This window comes from Chanodichthys erythropterus, chromosome 8 (assembly GCF_024489055.1).
Source record: "Chanodichthys erythropterus isolate Z2021 chromosome 8, ASM2448905v1, whole genome shotgun sequence".
Taxonomy (NCBI): Eukaryota; Metazoa; Chordata; class Actinopteri; order Cypriniformes; family Xenocyprididae; genus Chanodichthys; species Chanodichthys erythropterus.
The window spans coordinates 9617863-9643232 of NC_090228.1; the positions used below are offsets into that span (position 1 = coordinate 9617863).

A 25370-nucleotide genomic window follows, 5' to 3' on the forward strand; every position below is an offset into this window, starting at 1 on the left:
ACATGCTAATTGTGTTAGCATAATGCTAGTAGCATGCTAATCATGTTAGCATCATGCTAGCAAACATGCTAATTATGTTAGCATCTTGTTAAAAACATGCTAGCAACATGGTAATCATGCTAGCATCATGCTAGCATTATGCTAATCATGTTAGCATGTTGCTAGCATTATGCTAACATGATTAGCATCTTTCTAAAAACATGCTAGCAGCATGCTAAGGGTGTTAGCATTATGCTAGCAACAAATGCTAATCATGTTAGCATGTTGCTAGGATAATGCTAACATGATTAGCATCTTTCTAAAAACATGCTAGCAGCATGCTAAGGGTGTTAGCATAATGCTAGCAACATGCTAATCATGTTAGCATCTTGATAAAAACATCCTAGCAGGACGGTAATTATGTTAGCATCATGCTAATCAAGAGTGCCGAGTTTTGCCACTGCAAGCACCATTCACATTTTCTTCAGGAAATGTACATTCTAGTTAATGGTGCTTGCCAAAGGCAAAGCTCCATTCTTATTCTTCTGCATACTTATTATTCTTCTTCTTCTTCTTCTGGACACAATTTCTGCGCGCTACTCCTCCCGCAGTTTTTGTCATAGACCCATGAATGAGGTGTCAAATCGACCGGCTCATTGAGGACAGGTGTGCTATGACTTTTATAAGCGATCGGGTGTACGATGTTCGTCCGGCGGGCGAAAAAGTAGCGAAAAAAATCCCATAGACTTTGCATTGGGACAAACTTTGATGAGTAATAGCTCCTAACGAGAATTTCATAGAAACATGTGGGTTACCACGTTTGAAGAGCCTGATAGGCTCTCTCAGACCATACCTCAAAATGGGGTGTAAGTTGTACCCCTGGGGCGCAAGAGCTGCCCAAAGTTGCCCCATAGACATACTATGGTGAAGCCGTGCCCATGAACCAGGAAGTACTGTGTTTTTCCTACTATGGGAAATTACATAGGGATTTTGTATTGAACATAACTCTGGATCACAATGTCATAGAGACAAGGGGGTGGGCCCATTTTACTCAGGCAACCAATCAGTCTCTCAGGATCATTGTGAAGCTATCAAGCCACGCCCTAGCAACCATATAGAGCACCATAGCAACAAGTTCCATTGACTTCCATTGAAAAAGATCAAATGAATATCTTTGGATAGAAGTGTCGTACAAACAAGAGGGTGGGCTCATTTGACTGGAGGCAGCAAACCGCCAATCACAAATCACCTTAAAGACATCATAGCCACGCCTTAGCAACCATTTAAAGCACCCTAGCAACCCAAAGCATAGGCAGATATCTTCAAATCTGAATATCATAGAGGCATGGGGATTGGTTTATATCATTTATACTGGCAAGCAGCCTTTGGTTTATCATTACTAGCAGCTGCCAAGCCACTCCCTAGCAACCAAACAGAGTACCCTAGCAACCGTTTTGCAAGATCTATATCTCTGCATCAGAACATCATAAAGACATGGGGGTTGGTTTATATTGTCAAGCAGCCTTTGGAGTATCATCATTGGTAGCTGCCAAGCCACTCCTTAGCAACCAAACAGAGTACCCTAGCAACCGTTTAGCAAGATCTATATCTCTGCATCAGAGCATCATAGAGACATGGCGGTTGGCTCTTTTGACTCATGCTAGCAAACTGAACTTCCAACATGCTACACATGCTAGCAGTGAATAGCTACATGCTAATAGTGATTAGCTTAGGGTTTAAACATGACACAAACTAGTAAAAATGTGTTACATCATGCTGGTAACATGCTAATTGTGTTAGCATCATGCTAGTAGCATGCTAATCATGTTAGCATCATGCTAGCAAACATGCTAATTATGTTAGCATCTTGTTAAAAACATGCTAGCAACATGGTAATCATGCTAGCATCATGCTAGCATTATGCTAATCATGTTAGCATGTTGCTAGCATTATGCTAACATGATTAGCATCTTTCTAAAAACATGCTAGCAGCATGCTAAGGGTGTTAGCATTATGCTAGCAACAAATGCTAATCATGTTAGCATTTTGCTATAATAATGCTAACATGATTAGCATCTTTCTAAAAACATGCAAGCACCATGCTAAGCTGTTTAGATTAATGCTAGCAACATGCTAATCATGTTAGCATCTTGATAAAAACATCCTAGCAGGACGGTAATTATGTTAGCATCATGCTAATCAAGAGTGCCGAGTTTTGCCACTGCAAGCACCATTCACATTTTCTTCAGGAAATGTACATTCTAGTATTGTAATTACTATTCACCTGAACAAAACTTTGGCGCGTAACTCGTCCCGCACCGTTTGTCGTAGACCCATGAATGAGGGGTCAAATCGACCGGCTTATTGAGGAGAGGTGTGCTATGACTTTTCTAAGCGATCGGGTGTACGATGTTCGCACAGCATACGAAAAAACGGCTTAAAAAACTCCCATAGACTTAACATGGGGGCCAAATCTGTGAGATCATATCTTTGGTTTAGAAGGTCATAGAGAGTTGGGGCTGGGCTCTTTTGACTCAGCCTATCAGGCTTGACTTCAGGCTTGACTTCTTGGCCACACCCTAGCAACCAATTACAGCACCCTAGCAACCGAGTGCCGAATTTTGCCACTGCAAGCACCATTCACATTTTCTTCAGGAAATGTACATTCTAGTATTGTAATTACTATTCACCTGAACAAAACTTTGGCGTGTAACTCGTCCCGCACCGTTTGTCGTAGACCCACATATGAGGTGTCAAATCGACCGGCTTATTGAGGAGAGGTGTGCTATGACTTTTCTAAGCGATCGGGTGTACGATGTTCGCACAGTGTACGAAAAACATGGTTGAAAAAACTCCCATAGACTTAACATTGGGTCAAAATCTGTGAGATCATATCTTTGGATCAGAAGGTCATAGAGACTTGGGGCTGGGCTCTTTTGATTCGGCCAGCCAATAAGTAGTGGCACAGCAACTTCATAGCCACGCCCTAGCAACCAATTACAGCACCCTAGCAACCGGTGCCGATTTTTGCCACTGCAAGCACCATTCACATTTTCTTCAGGAAATGTACATTCTAGTATTGTAATTACTATTCACCTAGACAAAACTTTGGCGCGTAACTTGTCCCGCACCGTTTGTCGTAGACCCATGAATGAGGTGTCAAATCGACCGGCTTATTGAGGAGAGGTGTGCTATGACTTTTCTAAGCGATCGGGTGTACGATGTTCGCACAGTGTACGAAAAAATTGGCTGAAAAAACTCCCATAGACTTAACATTGAGTCAAAATCTATGAGATCATATCTTTGGATCAGAAGGTCATAGAGACTTGGGGCTGGGCTCTTTTGATTCGGCCAGCCAATAAGTAGTGACACAGCAACTTCATAGCCACGCCCTAGCAACCAATTACAGCACCCTAGCAACCGGTGCCGAATTTTTCCACTGCAAGCACCATTCACATTTTCTTCAGGAAATGTACATTCTAGTATTGTAATTACTATTCACCTGAACAAAACTTTGGCGCGTAACTCGTCCCGCACCGTTTGTCGTAGACCCACGAATGAGGTGTCAAATCGACCGGCTTATTGAGGAGAGGTGTGCTATGACTTTTATAAGCGATCGAGTGTACGATGTTCGCACAGCGTACGAAAAAACGGCTGAAAAAACTCCCATAGACTTAACATTGGGACAAAATCTGTGAGATCATATCTTTGGATCAGAAGGTCATAGAGACTTGGGGCTGGGCTCTTTTGATTTGGCCAGCCAATAAGTAGTGACACAGCAACTTCATAGCCACGCCCTAGCAACCAATTACAGCACCCTAGCAACCGGGGCCGAATTTTGCCACTGCAAGCACCATTCACATTTTCTTCAGGAAATGTACATTCTAGTATTGTAATTACTATTCACCTGAACAAAACTTTGGCGCGTAACTCGTCTCGCAGTTTTTGACGTAGACCCACGAATGAGGTGTTAAATCGACCGGCTTATTGAGGAGAGGTGTGCTATGACTTTTCTAAGCGATCGGGTGTACGATGTTCGCACAGCGTACGAAAAAACGGCTGAAAAAACTCCCATAGACTTAACATGGGGGCCAAATCTGTGAGATCATATCTTTGGTTTAGAAGGTCATAGAGACTTGGGGCTGGGCTCTTTTGACTCGGCCTATCAAGCCGCCAATAAGTAGTGACTTCATGGCCACGCCCTAGCAACCAATTACAGCAACCTAGCAACCGAGTGGCGAATTTTGCCACTGCAAGCACCATTCACATTTTCTTCAGGAAATGTACATTCTAGTTAATGGTGCTTGCCAAAGGCAAAGCTCCATTCTTATTCTTCTGCATACTTATTATTCTTCTTCTTCTTCTTCTGGACACAATTTCTGCGCGCTACTCCTCCCGCAGTTTTTGTCATAGACCCATGAATGAGGTGTCAAATCGACCGGCTCATTGAGGACAGGTGTGCTATGACTTTTATAAGCGATCGGGTGTACGATGTTCGTCCGGCGGGCGAAAAAGTAGCGAAAAAAATCCCATAGACTTTGCATTGGGACAAACTTTGATGAGTAATAGCTCCTAACGAGAATTTCATAGAAACATGTGGGTTACCACGTTTGAAGAGCCTGATAGGCTCTCTCAGACCATACCTCAAAATGGGGTGTAAGTTGTACCCCTGGGGCGCAAGAGCTGCCCAAAGTTGCCCCATAGACATACTATGGTGAAGCCGTGCCCATGAACCAGGAAGTACTGTGTTTTTCCTACTATGGGAAATTACATAGGGATTTTGTATTGAACATAACTCTGGATCACAATGTCATAGAGACAAGGGGGTGGGCCCATTTTACTCAGGCAACCAATCAGTCTCTCAGGATCATTGTGAAGCTATCAAGCCACGCCCTAGCAACCATATAGAGCACCATAGCAACAAGTTCCATTGACTTCCATTGAAAAAGATCAAATGAATATCTTTGGATAGAAGTGTCGTACAAACAAGAGGGTGGGCTCATTTGACTGGAGGCAGCAAACCGCCAATCACAAATCACCTTAAAGACATCATAGCCACGCCTTAGCAACCATTTAAAGCACCCTAGCAACCCAAAGCATAGGCAGATATCTTCAAATCTGAATATCATAGAGGCATGGGGATTGGTTTATATCATTTATACTGGCAAGCAGCCTTTGGTTTATCATTACTAGCAGCTGCCAAGCCACTCCCTAGCAACCAAACAGAGTACCCTAGCAACCGTTTTGCAAGATCTATATCTCTGCATCAGAACATCATAAAGACATGGGGGTTGGTTTATATTGTCAAGCAGCCTTTGGAGTATCATCATTGGTAGCTGCCAAGCCACTCCTTAGCAACCAAACAGAGTACCCTAGCAACCGTTTAGCAAGATCTATATCTCTGCATCAGAGCATCATAGAGACATGGCGGTTGGCTCTTTTGACTCATGCTAGCAAACTGAACTTCCAACATGCTACACATGCTAGCAGTGAATAGCTACATGCTAATAGTGATTAGCTTAGGGTTTAAACATGACACAAACTAGTAAAAATGTGTTACATCATGCTGGTAACATGCTAATTGTGTTAGCATCATGCTAGTAGCATGCTAATCATGTTAGCATAATGCTAGCAAACATGCTAATTATGTTAGCATCTTGTTAAAAACATGCTAGCAACATGGTAATCATGCTAGCATCATGCTAGCATTATGCTAATCATGTTAGCATGTTGCTAGCATTATGCTAACATGATTAGCATCTTTCTAAAAACATGCTAGCAGCATGCTAAGGGTGTTAGCATTATGCTAGCAACAAATGCTAATCATGTTAGCATGTTGCTAGCATAATGCTAACATGATTAGCATCTTTCTAAAAACATGCTAGCAGCATGCTAAGGGTGTTAGCATAATGCTAGCAACATGCTAATCATGTTAGCATCTTGATAAAAACATCCTAGCAGGACGGTAATTATGTTAGCATCATGCTAATCAAGAGTGCCGAGTTTTGCCACTGCAAGCACCATTCACATTTTCTTCAGGAAATGTACATTCTAGTATTGTAATTACTATTCACCTGAACAAAACTTTGGCGCGTAACTCGTCTCGCAGTTTTTGTCGTAGACCCACAAATGAGGTGTCAAATCGACCGGCTTATTGAGGAGAGGTGTGCTATGACTTTTCTAAGCGATCGGGTGTACGATGTTCGCACAGCGTACGAAAAAAATGGCTGAAAAAACTCCCATAGACTTAACATTGGGTCAAAATCTGTGAGATCATATCTTTGGATCAGAAGGTCATAGAGACTTGGGGCTGGGCTCTTTGATTCGGCCAGCCAATAAGTAGTGACACAGCAACTTCATAGCCACGCCCTAGCAACCAATTACAGCACCCTAGCAACCGGTGCCGAATTTTGCCACTGCAAGTACCATTCACATTTTCTTCAGGAAATGTACATTCTAGTATTGTAATTACTATTCACCTGAACAAAACTTTGGCGCGTAACTCGTCCTGCACCGTTTGTCCTAGACCCACAAATGAGGTGTCAAATCGACCGGCTTATTGAGGAGAGGTGTGCTTTGACTTTTCTAAGCGATCGGGTGTACGATGTTCGCACAGCGTACGAAAAAAATGGCTGAAAAAACTCCCATAGACTTAACATTGGGTCAAAATCTGTGAGATCATATCTTTGGATCAGAAGGTCTTAGAGACTTGGGGCTGGGTTCTTTTGATTCGGCCAGCCAATAAGTAGTGGCACAGCAACTTCATAGCCACGCCCTAGCAACCAATTACAGCTCCCTAGCAACCGGTGCCGAATTTTGCCACTGCAAGCACCATTCACATTTTCTTCAGGAAATGTACATTCTAGTTCTTCTTCTTCTTCTTCTGGACACAATTTCTGCGCGCTACTCCTCCCGCAGTTTTTGTCATAGACCCATGAATGAGGTGTCAAATCGACCGGCTCATTGAGGACAGGTGTGCTATGACTTTTATAAGCGATCGGACCAACGATTTTCGCACAGCGGTCGAAAAAGCGGCCAAAAAAGTCCCATTGACTTACATTGAAAAATTCAAATTCACGAACATTCCGTCTCTCTCAACTGTCACTTTCTCACACACACTCACACATGCAGGCCCTTAAAAGCCTTTCTCTCTCAGACACAGACACTCATTTTCTTCCACTTTTATTTCTGCGCGCTACTCCTCCCGCAGTGTTTGTCCTAGACCCATGAATGAGGTGTCAAATCGACCGGCTCATTGAGGAGATATGTGTTATGATTTTTATAAGCGATCGGACCAACGACGTTCGCACAGGGGGGCGAAAAAGCGGCCAAAAAAGTCCCATTGACTTTCAATGGCGGAATCTTCAGAAATTTGAATTTCAACTGTCACTTTCTCACACACACTCACACACGCAGGCCCTTAGAAGCCTTTCTCTCTCAGACACAGACACTCATTTTCTTCCACTTTTATTTCTGTGCGCTACTCCTTCCGCAGCGTTTGTCCTAGACCCATGAATGAGGTGTCAAATCGATCGGCTCATTGAGGAGAGCTGTGCTATGACTTTTATAAGCGATCGGGTGTACGATGTTCGTCAGGCGGGCGAAAAAGTAGCGAAAAAAATCCCATAGACTTTGCATTGCGACAAACTTTGACGAGTCATTGTTCCGAGTGAGAATTTCGTAGAAACATGTGGGTTACCACGTTTGAAGAGGCTGGCAAGCTCTGTCAGCCCATACCTCAATATGGGGTGTAAGTTGTACCCCTGGGGCGCAAGAGCTGCCCAAAATTGCCCCATAGACATACTATGGTGAAGCCATGCCCATGAACCAGGAAGTACTGTGTTTTTCCTACTATGGGAAATTACATAGGGATTTTGTATTGAACATAACTCTGGATTGCAGTGTCATAGAGACAAGGGGGTGGGCTCATTTTACTCAGGCAACCAATCAGTCTCTCCGGATCATTGTGAAGCTATCAAGCCACGCCCTAGCAACCATATAGAGCACCTTAGTAACATGCTCCATAGACTTCCATTGAAAAAGATCAAAGGAATATCTTTGGATAGGAGTGTCGTACAAACATGAGGGTGGGCTCATTTGACTCGAGGCAGCAAACTGCCAATCACAAATCACCTTAAAGACATCATAGCCACGCCTTAGCAACCATTTAGAGCACCCTAGCAACCCAAAGCATAGGCAGATATCTTCAAATCTGAATATCATAGAGGCATAGGGGTTGGTTTATAGCATTCATACTGGCAAGCAGCCTTTGGTTTATCATTACTGGCAGCTGCCAAGCCACTCCCTAGCAACCAAACAGAGTACCTTAGCAACCGTTTAGCAAAATATCTATATCTCTGCATCAGAGCATCATAGAGACATGGCGGTTGGCTCTTTTGACTCATGCTAGCAAACTGGACTTCCAACATGCTACACATGCTAGCAGTTAATAGCTACATGCTAATAGTGATTAGCTAAGTGCTAAAGTGGGCAGAGAACACGCCAGGAACTCTATAGAAACTCCACAGTAACTATCTGTGACAACTACCAACCACCTAGCAACACCCTAGCAACCACCCAGGTTACCATAGCAACCGCCTAGCAACCACCCAGAACACCATAGCAACTGCCTAGCAACACCTTAGCAACCACCCCAAGTACCTTAGCAACCGCCTAGCAACCGAGTGTCGAATTTTGCCACTGCAAGCACCATTCACATTTTCTTCAGGAAATGTACATTCTAGTTAATGGTGCTTGCCAAAGGCAAAGCTCCATTCTTATTCTTCTGCATACTTATTATTCTTCTTCTTCTTCTTCTGGACACAATTTCTGCGCGCTACTCCTCCCGCAGTTTTTGTCATAGACCCATGAATGAGGTGTCAAATCGACCGGCTCATTGAGGACAGGTGTGCTATGACTTTTATAAGCGATCGGGTGTACGATGTTCGTCCGGCGGGCGAAAAAGTAGCGAAAAAAATCCCATAGACTTTGCATTGGGACAAACTTTGATGAGTAATAGCTCCTAACGAGAATTTCATAGAAACATGTGGGTTACCACGTTTGAAGAGCCTGATAGGCTCTCTCAGACCATACCTCAAAATGTGGTGTAAGTTGTACCCCTGGGGCGCAAGAGCTGCCCAAAGTTGCCCCATAGACGTACTATGGTGAAGCCGTGCCCATGAACCAGGAAGTACTGTGTTTTTCCTACTATGGGAAATTACATAGGGATTTTGTATTGAACATAACTCTGGATCACAATGTCTTAAAGACAAGGGGGTGGGCTCATTTTACTCAGGCAACCAATCAGTGTCTCAGGTTCATTGTGAAGCTATCAAGCCACGCCCTAGCAACCATATAGAGCACCATAGCAACAAGTTCCATAGACTTCCATTGAAAAAGATCAAATGAATATCTTTGGATAGGAGTGTCATAGAAACATGAGGGTGGGCTCATTTGACTCGGGGCAGCAAACGGCCAATCACGAATCACCTGAAACACTTCATAGCCACGCCCTAGCAACCATTTAGAGCACCCTAGCAACCCAAAGCAAAGAGGGATATCTTCAAATCTGAATATCATAGAGGCATGGGGGTTGGTTTATATCATTCATACTGGCAAGCAGCCTTTGGTTTATCGTTACTGGCAGCTGCCAAGCCACTGCCTAGCAACCAAACAGAATACCCTAGCAACCGTTTTGCAAGATCTATATCTCTGCATCAGAGCATCATAGAGACATGGCGGTTGGCTCTTTTGACTCATGCTAGCAAACTGGACTTCCAACATGCTACACATGCTATCAGTGAATAGCTACATGCTATCAGTGAATAGCTACATGCTAATAGTGATTAGCTTAGGGTTTAAACATGACACAAACTAGTAAAAATGTGTTAGCATAATGCTGGTAACATGCTAATTGTGTTAGCATCATGCTAGTAGCATGCTAATCATGTTAGACATCATGCTAGCAAACATGCTAATTATGTTAGCATCTTGTTAAAAACATGCTAACAACATGGTAATCATGCTAGCATCATGCTAACATTATGCTAATCATGTTAGCATGTTGCTAGCATAATGCTAACAAGATTAGCATCTTTCTAAAAACATGCTAGCAGCATGCTAAGGGTGTTAGCATTATGCTAGCAACATGCTAATCATGTTAGCATTTTGTTAGCATTATGTTAGCATGATTAGCATCTTTATAAAAACATGTTAGCAGGATGCTAAGGGTGTTAGCATAATGCTAGCAACATGCTAATCATGTTAACATCTTGCTAAAAACATCCTAGCAGGACGGTAATTATGTTAGCATAATGCTAATCAAGAGTGCCGAGTTTTGCCACTGCAAGCACCATTCACATTTTCTTCAGGAAATGTACATTCTAGTATTGTAATTACTATTCACCTGAACAAAACTTTGGCGCGTAACTCGTCCCGCAGTTTTTGTCGTAGACCCACGAATGAGGTGTCAAATCGACCGGCTTATTGAGGAGAGGTGTGCTATGACTTTTTTAAGCGATCGGGTGTACGATGTTCGCACAGCGTACGAAAAAACGGCTGAAAAAACTCCCATAGACTTAACATGGGGGCCAAATCTGTGAGATCATATCTTTGGTTTAGATGGTCATAGAGACTTGGGGCTGGGCTCTTTTGGCTCGGCCTATCAAGCCGCCAATAAGTAATGACTTTATGGCCATGCCCTAGCAACCAATTACAGCACCCTAGCAACCGGTGTCGAATTTTGCCACTGCAAGCACCATTCACATTTTCTTTAGGAAATGTACATTCTAGTTATTCTTCTTCTTCTTCTTCCACTTTTTTTTCTGCGCGCTACTCCTCCCGCAGTTTTTGTCCTAGACTCATGAATGAGGTGTCAAATCGACCGGCTCATTGAGGAGAGGTGTGCTATGACTTTTATAAGCGATCGGACCAACGATGTTCGCACAGCGGACGAAAAAGCGGCCAAAAAAGTCCCATTGACTTACATTGAAAAATTCAAATTCACGAACATTCCGTCTCTCTCAACTGTCACTTTCTCACACACACTCACACACGCAGGCCCTTAGAAGCCTTTGTCTCTCAGACACAGACACTCATTTTCTTCCACTTTTAATTCTGCGCGCATTATTTCTCCCACAGCGTTTGTCCTAGACCCATGAATGAGGTGTCAAATCGACCGGCTTATTGAGGAGAGGTGTGCTATTTTTTTTTTTAAGCGATCGGACCAATGATGTTCGCACAGGGGGCGAAAAAGCGGCCAAAAAAGTCCCATTGACTTTCAATGGCGGAATCTTCAGAAATTTGAATTTCAACTGTCACTTTCTCACACACACTCACACACGCAGGCCCTTAGAAGCCTTTCTCTCTCAGACACAGACACTCATTTTCTTCCACTTTTTTTTCTGCGAGCTACTCCTCCCGCAGTTTTTGTCCTAGACCCATGAATGAGGTGTCAAATCGACCGGCTCATTGAGGAGAGGTGTGCTATGACTTTTATAAGCGATCGGGTGTACGATGTTCGTCCGGCGGGCGAAAAAGTAGCGAAAAAAATCCCATAGACTTTGCATTGGGACAAACTTTGACGAGTAATAGCTCCTAACGAGAATTTCATAGAAACATGTGGGTTACCAGGTTTGAAGAGCCTGATAGGCTCTCTCAGACCATACCTCAAAATGGGGTGTAAGTTGTACCCCTGGGGCGCAAGAGCTGCCCAAAGTTGCCCCATAGACATACTATGGTGAAGCCGTGCCCATGAACCAGGAAGTACTGTGTTTTTCCTACTATGGGAAATTACATAGGGATTTTGTATTGAACATAACTCTGGATCACAATGTCATAGAGACAAGGGGGTGGGCTCATATTACTCAGGCAACCAATCAGTCTCTCAGGATCATTGTGAAGCTATCAAGCCACGCCCTAGCAACCATATAGAGCACCATAGCAACAAGTTCCATAGACTTCCATTGAAAAAGATCAAATGAATATCTTTGGATAGGAGTGTCATAGAAACATGAGGGTGGGCTCATTTGACTCGGGGCAGCAAACGGCCAATCACGAATCACCTTCAAGACATCATAGCCACGCCCTAGCAACCATTCAGAGCACCCTAGCAACCCAAAGCATAGAGGGGATATCTTCAAATCTGAACATCATAGAGGAATGGGGGTTGGTTTATAGCATTCATACTGGCAAGCAGCCTTTGGTTTATCATTACTGGCAGCTGCCAAGCCACTCCCTAGCAACCAAACAGAGTACCCTAGCAACCGTTTAGCAAGATCTATATCTCTGCATCAGAACATCGTAAAGACATGGGGGTTGGTTTATATTGTCAAGCAGCCTTTGGAGTATCATCATTGGTAGCTACCAGGCCACTCCCTAGCAGCCAACCAGATTACCCTAGCAACCGTTTTTCAAGATCCATATCTCTGCATCAGAACATCATAAAGACATGGGGGTTGGTTTATATTGTCAAGCAGCCTTTGGAGTATCATCATTGGCAACTGCCAAGCCACTGCCAAGCCACTCCCTAGCAACCAAACAGAGTACCCTAGCAACCATTTAGCGATGCCTATATCTCTGCATCAGAACATCGTAGAGACATGGGGGTTGGCTTTTTTGACTCATGCTAGCAAACTGTACTTGCAACATGCTACACATGCTAGCAGTTAATAGCTACATGCTAATAGTGATTAGCTAAGTGCTAAAGTGGGCTGAGAACATGCTAAGAACTCTATAGAAACTCCATAGTAACTATCTGTGCCAACTACCAACCACCTAGTGACACCATAGCAACCACCCTGGTTACCATAGCAACCGCCCAGAACACCCTAGCAACCGCCTAGCAACACAGTAGTGACCACTCCAGGTACCTTAACAACTGCCTAGCAACACCTTAGCAACCACCCCAAGTACCTTAGCAACCGCCTAGCAACACCTTAGCAACCACCCCAAGTTCCTTAGCAACCGCCTAGCAACCGAGTGGCGATTTTGCCACTGCAAGCACCATTCACATTTTCTTCAGGAAATGTACATTCTAGTATTGTAATTACTATTCACCTGAACAAAACTTTGGCGCGTAACTCGTCCCGCACCGTTTGTCGTAGACCCACAAATGAGGTGTCAAATCGACCGGCTTATTGAGGAGAGGTGTGCTATGACTTTTCTAAGCGATCGGGTGTACGATGTTCGCACAGCGTACAAAAAAAAACGGCCAAAAAAGTCCCATAGACTTACATTGAAAAATTCAAAATCATGAACATTCCGTCAGTCTCAACTGTCACTTTCTCACACACACGCACACCTGAACAAAACTTTGGTGTGTAACTCGTCACGCACCCTTTGTCGTAGACCCACAAATGAGGTGTCAAATCGACCGGCTTATTGAGGAGAGGTGTGCTATGACTTTTCTAAGTGATCGGGTGTACGATGTTCGCACAGCGTACGATAAAAACGGCTGAAAAACTCCCATAGACTTAACATTGGGTCAAAATCTGTGAGATTATATCTTTGGATCAGAAGGTCATAGAGACTTGGGGCTGGGCTCTTTTGATTCGGCCAGCCAATAAGTAGTGACACAGCAACTTCATAGCCACGCCCTAGCAACCAATTACAGCACCCTAGCAACCGGGGCCGAATTTTGCCACTGCAAGCACCATTCACATTTTCTTCAGGAAATGTACATTCTAGTTATATATAATCTATTTTTAATCTCTATAATAAAAATGTATAATTCAGATTTTGATCTCCATATCCATTTACATATATTATATATATCTCCCAAGGGGTTTTTTCCCTCCTAGGACTTTTTTCCCAGTGTTAGCACGCTGGGTTTTTCTCCTAGGGGGGTTTTTCGACCCCTGGGAGTCAGCCGACTTTGGCTTAATGTAGCACCATCTTGTATATGTTACATATTACCACGCTTGTTTGTACAGCTTATTTTTAACCACTTCCCTTTTTTCTGTGCTTCTAATATGTAAAGCTGCTTTGAAACAATTACAATTGTAAAAGCGCTATATAAATAAATTTGACTTGACTTGACTTGACAAAGAGAGGTGATGAGGAACAAGCTGAGGGAGACAGGGGTCTAAGACATCACATTAAAAGGGTTATTGAGCACAAAACATAAGGCTCAGACCAGAATTCTTATGAATTTAAGAGAAACAGGGGTTTTTGATAGGATTTGAGTAGGTATTGGGGTATTAAGGAAGCATTACTGGCATAACCTGCCAGATGGCGAAATGCAAAATAAAGTGCGTCAGGTATGCATCTTCCCAAAGTTCAAACAGAAGGTATTAATGTTTTGTGAGGGTAATGGAGTTTTTCTTCTAAGGAATTTTTTTGTCATACCCAAGAACTGATTCAATAGTGTCAAACTTGGGGACTGGATTGTTGACAGTGGTGTCCCTGGAATTTACAGTCCAACACCTAAGGATATGAGACTGATCTATGGGCAGTGATCAAACATTCAGGTATGAAACTCAAAATTTTACATTTTAATCAGTCTACAGTTTTAATCATGTTAATTATAGTGCTCTCCACTAATATCGTCACTCTGCAGGGCCCTCAAACTCCTGGGAATCAGGGGACTGAACAAAAAGAAAGCCATCAGGAACATCATGAATGCTGCTGAGAAAGCATCTAGATGGCTGTGGATCAATAGGAGTGATCCGTGGACCGCACAAGCTACCTAGACACAAGTCGGGGACTGATGATCACCCTTGGCTGGGTCGCCTGGGCGAGGGTGTATGTTGAAAGACCCAAAACACCCGATGACCCCAGGTTACATCACTGATGATCTAGGTTGCACCTGCAAGGTATATTAAAATCTTGGAGATTTCTTGGAGCCTATTTATTTCAGAACAGCAGACATGATCACACAATTTAAGGATTGGATGAACTCCTGTGGCAACTTGTGGCAGGTTATTGAACAAAACTAGAAGGTCTTCCTTCCCTTATTTACGAAGAAGCAGAGCGAAAGAACCAGGGATGAATTCAGAGAATTTTCACAATTTGCTGGAGTCAGGAGGGAAGCAACCTCAGAGAAATGGAAGAGGACGCAATATTTTGCTGGGAGCTCCTGCTGAATACAATTCAGGGTAATAAGACATGGTCTAATTTTAACTAAAATGGTCATTTTATTATTATTATGCTTTTGTGCAACATCAATCTCACTGTTGTGCTGTTGATCTGAATATTAGCATCGCTTTAATTCTGCTGTAGGCACAATGCCACAGGTAATAAGTTGTTCTGATATTCAGTGATATTGCCTTTATACAGCAGTTCAATGAGCTTCAGTAAAATGTAATATTGCCTAATATTTTACACACAATATTGCCAGTTACATTGACAGGGCCAGATTCAATTGATTCAAGATCTAACTGTTGTACAATTATGCATGTGTGCAATACGTAGAATTTTGAGGTTTCCTCTTACCAAATTTTTTTGCACCATCTTTTCTTAATTTTACAGAAGAACAATCAACAATAACATTTCAGGGGATGCTGATATTTATTATTGGTGCAGGACAGCCATGCATTGAATTTACACACAGGAAAATCTTTGGCTTCCATTTGCTTCAACATTTGGTTTTATTTTTGCCTAGAGGCTTCCAGGAAGAAGAGGAATTGACTGTGACACAGCCCTCAAAGGCTGCCTTGGATTTTGAAAAATCTAAATTTGATCATTTAGACCAGGGTTTCCCAAAATGTGGGATAGAAGTGTGTTGAAGAAACTGACAAATGAATGCATGAAGCCTGCCTTTTTTTAGAAGACATTTTGCAAACTTGTTGACAAAACCAGTAGGATTTTTCAAAGCAAAGCAGGACAGTTTAAAACAGCAGCAAACGCTGATAATTAAGAGAATGCCCTAAATGCTTCATATTTGGTGTCACAGTGCATTGCCAAATGCAAAAAGGCCCATACAATTGGCAGGCTAAAAACAGAAAATACCACTGTCTGATAACAAGGTTTCTAGGAGAATTTCAGAAATGGCAGATGACATTGAAGCACAGACTTAAAAATGGAACACCATGCACTGGGCTTGATGTCAAAGATGAGATCATAAATCTTAAATGCATAACAAGAATTCCCTATTTAGGAAATGCTGTATTCAAAGACTTAAAAATCATAGCCCAATGTGATAAAAATGTGTAAAAGTTCTTACATTATATGTAATTTACATTGTACATTGCGCTAATATGAAATGTTATGTTCAAATGTGTAATAAATACAAATGTGTAAAATACTACTGATAAAATCTAAACATGCAAATGTGCCATTTAATTATTGGAATATATAGGCTACTTCAAATCTCAGGGGGTACTTCAAGTAAATTGTTTGGTCAAAGGGGTTCGGCTGACCAAAAAAAAAAAAGTTTGAAAACCCCTGATTTAGACAAATGTTAATTAAAGGGACAGTTCACACAAAAATAGAAATTCTATCATGAACTCACCCTCATGTCGTTCTAAACCCATAAGACTTATTCATCTTCGGAACACAAATGAAGATCGTTTTTTTTTGATAATCTGAGAGATTTACCACTTTAATGCTTTATGAGCATTTTGAATCATCAATGTGGTAGTCATGTAGCTGTCAATGGAGGAACAGAAATCTCTCAGATTTAATCAAAAAGATAATTCGTGTTCAGAAGATGTCTTACGGGTTTGAAACGACATGAGTAAATGACAGAATTTACTATCATTTGTGTTCTACTGAAGAAACAAAGACACCTACATCTTGGATGCTCTGGGGGTAAGCAGATAAACATCAAATTTTCATTTTTGGGTGAACTATCCCTTTAAATTTGCCCTGTAATCTTAAATATTTGGCCTTTTCATTTGAGATGCTTCAGTGTTTTAAAGGTAAACATTTACAGCAAAAAATAGTATAAAAATCCTTTTATAAAGTAGTTTCAAGAAGAACCAAAATTCATGGTCTCCCCACCCCCAGCTATTGAGTTTTGTATTTATTTGGATGTTTACATTTGATTCTGAATGAGTTTGAGGCTATGCTTTATGGCTAACGGCTAATGCTACACTGTTGGAGAGATTTATAAAGAATGAAGTTGTGTTTATGAAGTGTTTAAAAATGAAAATAGTGACGGCTCTCGTCTCTGTGAATACAGTAAGAAACGATGGTAACTTTAACCACATTTAACAGTACATTAGCAACATGCTAACGAAACATTCAGAAAGACAGTTTACAAATATCACTAAAAATATCATGATATCATGGATCATATCAGTTATTATCGCTCCATTTGCCATTTTTCGCTATTGTTCTTGATTCGCCTGTTCGTCGGAGGTCTTTTAAACAAATGAGATTTATATAAGAAGGAGGAAACAATGGAGTTTGAGACTCACTGTATGTCATTTCCATGTACTTAACTCTTGTTATTCAACTATGCCTAGATAAATTCAATTTTTAATTCTAGGGCACCTTTCAAGAATCGAGGATGCGCAGCGTCTGTCACCATAGAAACATGTTCTGACCGCGAGCTGAACAAGCTCCTCCTTCTCTGTGAACGCGCCCTCTGCTCGCGCGCTTTCAGCAGAGCAGTTAAACCGGTCACTATCCACAATCATCTCACTCATTTACTGGATTTAATTAAACACGTTTATACCAACTTTATTTCCGAATAGACCTGGCTGGAAGAGTAAAGTACTTGTTTTATTGTGCAGGTAAGAGCTGTAATTCTGTATTTTAATTATAACAATTTCTCTCTAGGTTGTGATAATTTAGTTTGCATGAAGTTTAGTTTGAGTCTTCAGTATTTCATCATGTAACGTTATGTCACAAATAGTGCAGGGCGCCACAAATGACTGAACTTTTTCAGTGTCGTGACTGAATAAAGGTCGAGAAACACTGCTGTATGAAACATGAAAAGAGAATGAATTTATAGAGCAGTGCATCTAAAGACACCGATGTTTAAGAGGAAATAATCTGCTTTGTTTTCTTAATTTCCCATATATTATTGTGAATAATCCCTGTTTAGAGGCGTAATGTAATTCTCTAAAGCTTATAGTTAACTGAGGAAAAGAAAATGACAACCTGCAGATGGCACTATTGCTGCAGAAGATTCAAGATCAGAGCAAATAATTCAGACTCAATTCAAACTGGTTAAAGTTGTTTAAAGCATTTTAAAGTAAATGAACATCACACATTAAACTGTGCCGTTTGAGTAAATGTTTGTTTTTTCCTCATAGATGTCTACACTTTTACATACCTTTGTCTCGCCCAGAAACATTACATTCTTGTAAATGAAATATTAAATTGTGCTCTATTTAAGTTAATTCAAGCTGACATACACAAGAACTAATGCTGGTATAAGTTTATGGAAAACACGATAACTTATAATATCTATTAAGTGATAAAACTATTTCATCATTTAACATTTATAATAGTTTGCATAATTTTCTCCTTTCCTTTAACCGCTCTTCTAAAAATATATATTTGTGACATGATGAATTAATGTTATTTTTTATTAGGTGAAAAGCATTGTTATTAAAATAAAAATGGCTCAAATACTAAAATACAAATACTAAAATTTGTTACTGAATTTTGCACAGCATGAAACCTTTCATTTAACCATATTTAAAATAACATAAAAACATAAAACAATGAATCTTGTGTGAAATAAAAAAAAACAATAACAGTATCTCCAGTAACTGTCATATGATTTGATGATCAGAGGCAGTGGGTGTGGTCAGTGAGTCATATGGCCCCTCCCTCTTTATTTGACTCCTCCCCCACATCATCACAGTCTGTTTTTGAAAACAAAAGCAAATTCATATTTTTAATGTTATAAATGCATCAAGATTTAGTTTAAATGATAACATAACAAATAAAAATAGATATAGGCTATAGAAATGTGAGAATAACCGACCCAACAGGTTTCTTTCATCTTCATCGCTGTTCTTCACATCATCATACTCCTCCTGATCTCCCTCTGATACACATGTGAAATAAAACCTCACATTGTGATTTTAATACAGCTTGTGTCACTGATGATGTCATTGATCTCTTTCCTACACAAACCCTAATTTTATTTTATTTTTTTTATTTTTTTATGTAAAATAATTTAAAGTAATTAAGGCTATCCTCAATGGCGTAATAACTTTAACTAAATTCTCAGAGGTAGATATTAATAATACAACCTTACAAAACTTTGTAAATCCCCTTTTTTGATAAACATTATAAATCACAATTTTATAAGAAATTCCTTTAATGTCTTTAACCTCATTGTATATCTTTTCACATCATTTGGACATTAACATATAAATATGTTATTTCTAATAAAGTAAAACATTATTCATAGGATGTTATCCTGTAAATGCTTCCAGTAGTAGATATATTCATACTGTTTGTGATAAATGTACTTATACATCATTTGAAGATTTTGATAATTTATTTATTTTATTGCCATATTTTTGGATTGACTTTAAAATAGAAATGATAAATTATAGAAATGACAAAACTTAATTTAGAGCCTTATGACATTTTACTTTGTTTTCAAACCTCATATTTTTCTGAAAAACAAAATCACACAATTAACCTTTTAATTATTTTGGCAAAGTTTTGTATTCATAAGACAAAAATAACTCAAAAGAAAATATTATCTTTTGAGTTATCTTTTGTAATAAAAATATTATCTTTTGTAATACCAAAGTCCTAGCCTGACTTCGTCATACTCATATTCTAGGCAGAATGTGAGTCTGATACTGCTCCATTGCACTTGAATTATGGGGCGTGTCTTAACCGAACCAGTAAAAAAACAACAACTCTGCACTCAATTGGATAGACCTACAACCAATCAGAGCAACGCAGTAAGTGACGTATGTTGAACTTGTACTTAAACTTTTGCCGAATCCCGTTGGAAGGACGGCAAACACATCTTTCCCATCGACAAATGCCTTGATTGCGGTTCTTTGTTCGTCTTTTAAAATTAATGCGCTGTCGATTTCTTTTATTACAGACGTGATAGCGGAATCTAAACATCTTACTTCTCCAGCTGCAGTCATCGTTGGTGAAAACCAATTCAACCCAAGCGCTCTTTGATGACGAGGGTGGTTACGTAACCGCAGATAGCCTGTCCATCATCGATTAAAGCCCGCCCTGGCAATTTGATTGGCTCGGCCTTCTGGGAGCCGAGCATAATTACTCCACAATGGATCGAGTCCAGACCGAACTTCCCGTCCAAAAAATGTTGTGGGCGGGGTTCGGGCTGGCACCTAGGCTACCAAAGTCCCTTTAAGACAAGTCATTTCACTCGGCGGCCATTTTTGAAACGCCTCTCGGGCATCCTGGGCATCATGCAATCTCTTTGAATGGGGAAACATCAAATTCTCCAAAACTGTTCGCCAACCTTACGATTAAATTTCATATTTGAAATCACCAATGAAATCTAACAACAACCGGCTCATAAATTTAGTTTCTAAACGCTCGAATCATGACAAAAAAAACTGTATTTTTCAGGCTGGATCAAGCTAATGCGCATGCGCAGACCTAAATGCGCGTCTCTTCGGAGGCGCGCGTCTGACTGTTTCTATAGAAACCGGTGATTCTAATGGCAGCTGAAGTGACGCAATGACTTTACCAGTCGGCGATTGGCTCTTATTTAGAAGGCGGGACTTATTCCGCCATATGCGTGTTACACTTTCTCCCATTTAAAACAATACGAGTGACACGTCTTGTGTTATTCTATAGTCTTTGGTAATACTGATCTCACAATATACTTTAAAACCATTTCAAACATGAGATCACTTTTTGCATTGTACTTGTCTGTGACTGAAATAAGTAAAAAAGAAGAAGAAGAAAAGCTTGATCTCTTTCCCCTGTTGACTGTCTGAGACTATTAGTGTTGTAAAGGCTCCTTTACGAGAGGGCTTTTATTTTGACATCACGTCATCTTCCAGCTGAGCAGTCACGTGACTTAAGCTGCTGTTGCTGCTGCACTGTTATGCTCTGTAGAGCCGATCGCTGAAAGGACATTTATTGCTGTTTATTTGTGATATTTGCTGCAGAATTACATCAAGGTGTTCGCCATTGACCTGCAAGTAAACCTGTTTGTCTTATTTGTGTGTTTATTAAGATCGGTATTGAGTTATTTGTGTTTAATCATGTCTGCAGCCTTTGTTTCTGTTAGTCCAGCTGAATGACGCTGTTCATGTGATTATTTTTTCTGTTTGTGTTTCACTGTTCTGGTTTACAATGATTTTTTGCAGTTTGCGACAGTTTGCGACGTGATTTGATATTGTAAGCTGTTTATATCAGACGAGCGATTGCACTCTAATTATATCCGTGATTATATCCATATATGGAGTCAAAAGTCAAAAGTCTCTCCAACAGTTAGATTCACTCCTGATGAAGTCATGATGATTCATTAATGGTAGAAACATGTTCAATATTAGTGGATGATGATGAAATACAGTTCTGTGTGACTCACCTGTTACACCTGGAATGTTCTGTCCAATAATGATGACATCATCATAATGCTCCGGTGTGTCCACTACATAAACATGAAGATATAAACAGAACAAATGATACATCATCATATCAGAACCGAGCATCATTTCAGAGGTGTTATGTTAAACATACACAAACGGAAAAAAAAACAAAACAAACACCTTTTTTAATATTAAAGTTCTGTCCACTCGTCATGACATCATCATAGTTCTCAGGTGTGTCTTCTACAAATTGAACATGAGACACCCATACAAAATATAATTTATATATATTTTTATATATATATATATATATATATATATATATATATATATATATATATATACACAGATTGTATATATTTTACACATTTCATATCTTATTATATAATAACAGAGCGACACCTGTCTCAGGATCTGGTTTCAGTCCATCAGTGATGACATCATCATAGTATCCTGGTGTGATTTCCTTCATCATCTCTTCTGCATCAAAACATGTTTATATTGTGAGTGTTTTGGAATATTTTGGGAAACAAAATTTAAATGCTGTTGCACTTCTTCATTCAGACCATTCAGCTTTTTTAATAATCTGATAATGAATCATGTGATCAGTTATTGACCTTTCAGACCATTGGTGAAATCATAATACACAGTCTTTATGGATGTGAATTTGGAGTCAAAACTTGAAATATAAACGCTCAAAAAATGCATTTAATATCAACATATTGAACCGTCTATTTATATATTCATAATCCCTTACTAAAGGAGTCCAGACACTAGAAAAAAGTCAGTCTATACAATCGTTTTATATTTTAGATGAGGGAAATATACAGCGTTACGGAGATTTTGGGTGACAAAATATGTTTTAAGAATTCTGTGAATTACATTGCGCAAACCAAAAGTAATACCGAATGAAGAAGGGTTGGCTCTCCACAGAGCATACTATAATATTTTTATTTCATTTTTCGTGTTCGCATAAATGAGGAAAAAACAACGTTACGGATGTGATCGGTCTGAAAACGGCACAGAAGACTTCTTTAAAACCGCTTTAAAACTTTCACAGAGACCTCAAGCAGGCATTTAAACCACCAAATATTGAAATATGGGGTACCAGTATGGTAAGACTGCACAATTTATTAACTTTTTACTCAACTTTATACTCTCTATTGCAAAATGTTATGGATTAGACGGTAGACCCAGTGCCGCGTTAAGCCTACGCGGGGCCCTGGGCTAACAAACGCAAAGCCAGACGCGTGTGCGAGCCTTTAAAAGGATTTTTTCTGCGGAAAGATGCGTTCGGCGTGTGCACTACGCTGCACACTATCTAGTGGACTTTTGTTTTCAAGCATTCAATTCACTTTCGCATGGGCTGTCGTACAGTACAAACACGGACCGTGCCATCACAAAAATTGGGCTGCACGCGAACGGGGAGTGCGGACGTCCGCGAACCCTCCTGATGACGAAAATTACGCGATGCGAACGCCCGAAGTATACCTTGGTGTTAAGCCCGTAATATAGCGGGCCACCAATCCACCCAGGCCCATATGCACGTGAATACCCAGACGCTACGCCACTATCCTGGTTGTATTCCTGCGTGCGTGTTCACTGAGCCTGTGACTCTTGAATCGGCTGTGTGACGACGATGCGTTTTTAAACGCAAAACAGGATTGTCTCGGGGGCCCCCCAGTGCTCGAGGCCCTGGGCTGCAGCCCATGTTGCCCATTAGGATAACGCGGCCCTGGGTAGACCTAATTCCCATGTTGACAAAGCGTGTGCTTTGTTCAAGAATCAATTTAGAGACCATGATTTTCCTTCTTACAGAACTGCTTGCTAAAATACATTGACAAATATTAATGTTTATCATAAAGCAGTTTAAAATAACATGTTTTCCCCACAGTGAGATGAACCGATTGACGCACACTATTGTCAATCACAATCATGTCAGTTTTATGTTTTGCGTCTAAATGATAATTTTTGTCAGCTTGATCGCGCTGATTGTGATCAATCGATCGGGTATTCATTTTTTAACAAACAGGTAAAAACGCGACATCCCGAGGGAAGTGAGACACAATGAACTTATATAAGTAGTACTGTATCATATAGGCCTACCTTTTGATGTTCATATTTCGTTCTGTACAATTTAAAAAGAGTTTTGTTCTTTTGGTAAAAACTTTTTTTTTTCTTGGTAAAGATGACCTTTGCGTGGAATTGCTCTTTAGTATTGTGATGTGAACAATTGAAACATTCAAACACATTTCATTTAGTGGTAAAATATGTGAAATACATTTGATACATTTTTTAGAGTTTGGAAATTCAAATAATTTATTTTAGGTGTTGTTTTGAATATACTTCATCTCTCTAACCTGAGAGAGACTCATCAGCATCTTCATACCCAGAATGCAGTTCTTCAGAGATGAGACTCCCTGTTAAAGGAGCAGAAAAGTCAGAAACATGTTCATCATTACAAACAGACTGAATCCTAATTTCCTTAAGCCAGGCACACATTTAACAACTAGCTAAAACATTCTAAGACTATGCTCAGCACACAGCGATTGATTCCTACGACAAGCAGATTTAAATACTTACACACGAGATTTAAACACCACTTAACGCAGCTGGCTCTGACTGGACGCGTTTGAGTGAGATCAGTCATAAGTATCAATTTACATCCATAATCAGCCTTACAAATGTTAAGTGTGTGCGCGGCTTTAGGACCATAAAGCATTTTGTTACTGAAAACACAACACAAATATGAATTATTTACATTTTAAAAGCATTAGAGGCAGAAATCACATGTTTTAGAGGCCTATTAGTAAACACACATGTATCCTCACATGAACCCATTCCTAACTGCCTTCCAGAAATACACACAGGAAGAGACAAACACACACACACACACACACACACACACGCACCTGCAGCTCTGTGGTTTTCTGCAGGAGGTTTAACAGGACTAATAACAGATGAACATCAAGTGTCTGACAGACTCTCTTATTAATTCATCATATTAAATAAGATTCACGGCTCATGTCTCACCCCTCTGAGTGAAGTGATTGTGTCTGTGATGAATCCCCTCATAAACGGCCTCAGTCGTGCTCCTGTGTCTCCTCTTAGAGAGAGCTGTGAGTGTAGAGAGACAAACCTGCTGTCAGTTCACAACACATGACTGATCACACACTGAATAAGACACAATATGACAGTCTCTGGATCTCTCCTACCTCTCCTCATCACTCTGTTCTGCTGAATCAGTATTAGCAGTGGCACTAAGAGCAGGAAGAGCACAACTCCCAGTACAATCACAAGCACAGAGAGAGACGGAGAAGTTTGTGGACGAGAGACTGATGTTGAGCTCACTGTCTGAGAAACTGACGTTGTGGCAGGAGCAGTGAACACTGGCAAATCTGACAAAACAGTCACAAACACGGTCAAAACCAGGCTAATAACTGATTACACATATACATTTATATTATTAAATAAATACACAAATATTATTAGCACTAAAATGACTAATATTGGTCAGTGTTTTGCTGTGACCTGCACAGGTGAGTCTAGCATGATATTTTTTGGAGCAGTCAGTGTGGTTCTTCAAGGAGAGAGGACAGTCCCACAGGTGAATCTCATTCCCTCTGCACTCGACTCTGTTCAGCCACACAACACCTTCACCAGCACCAAAGACTGAATTCCCATCAGCCCTCAGTGCTGCTCCACAACCCAGCTGTCTGCAGACCACCTGAGCATCGCTGATGTCCCACAGATCATCACAGACTGAGCCCCACACAGCGTTATGATACACCTCCAGCCTCCCAGAGCACCGGCCCTCCCCTCCACTCAGTCTGAGAGGAACATGATCTAAATCACACACATCAACCATCACTAACCAGCTTCTGCTCACCTTTTATAGCAATACTTTTACAATGCATTTTATAACCATTGAAAATTATTATAAATTAT

At 40.5% G+C, this 25370-nt stretch overlaps 1 protein-coding gene across 1 annotated transcript in view; it reads right to left on the minus strand.

Moving 5' to 3' along the window:
- Nucleotides 1–25370, minus strand: part of LOC137024525 (scavenger receptor cysteine-rich type 1 protein M130-like) — a 123039-nt gene that overhangs the window by 95672 nt on the left and 1997 nt on the right. The window contains exon 4 of the mRNA XM_067392173.1: nucleotides 24954–25256. Within this exon, the coding sequence (XP_067248274.1) occupies nucleotides 24954–25256 (303 nt within the window). The remainder of the gene's footprint in view (nucleotides 1–24953; nucleotides 25257–25370) is intronic.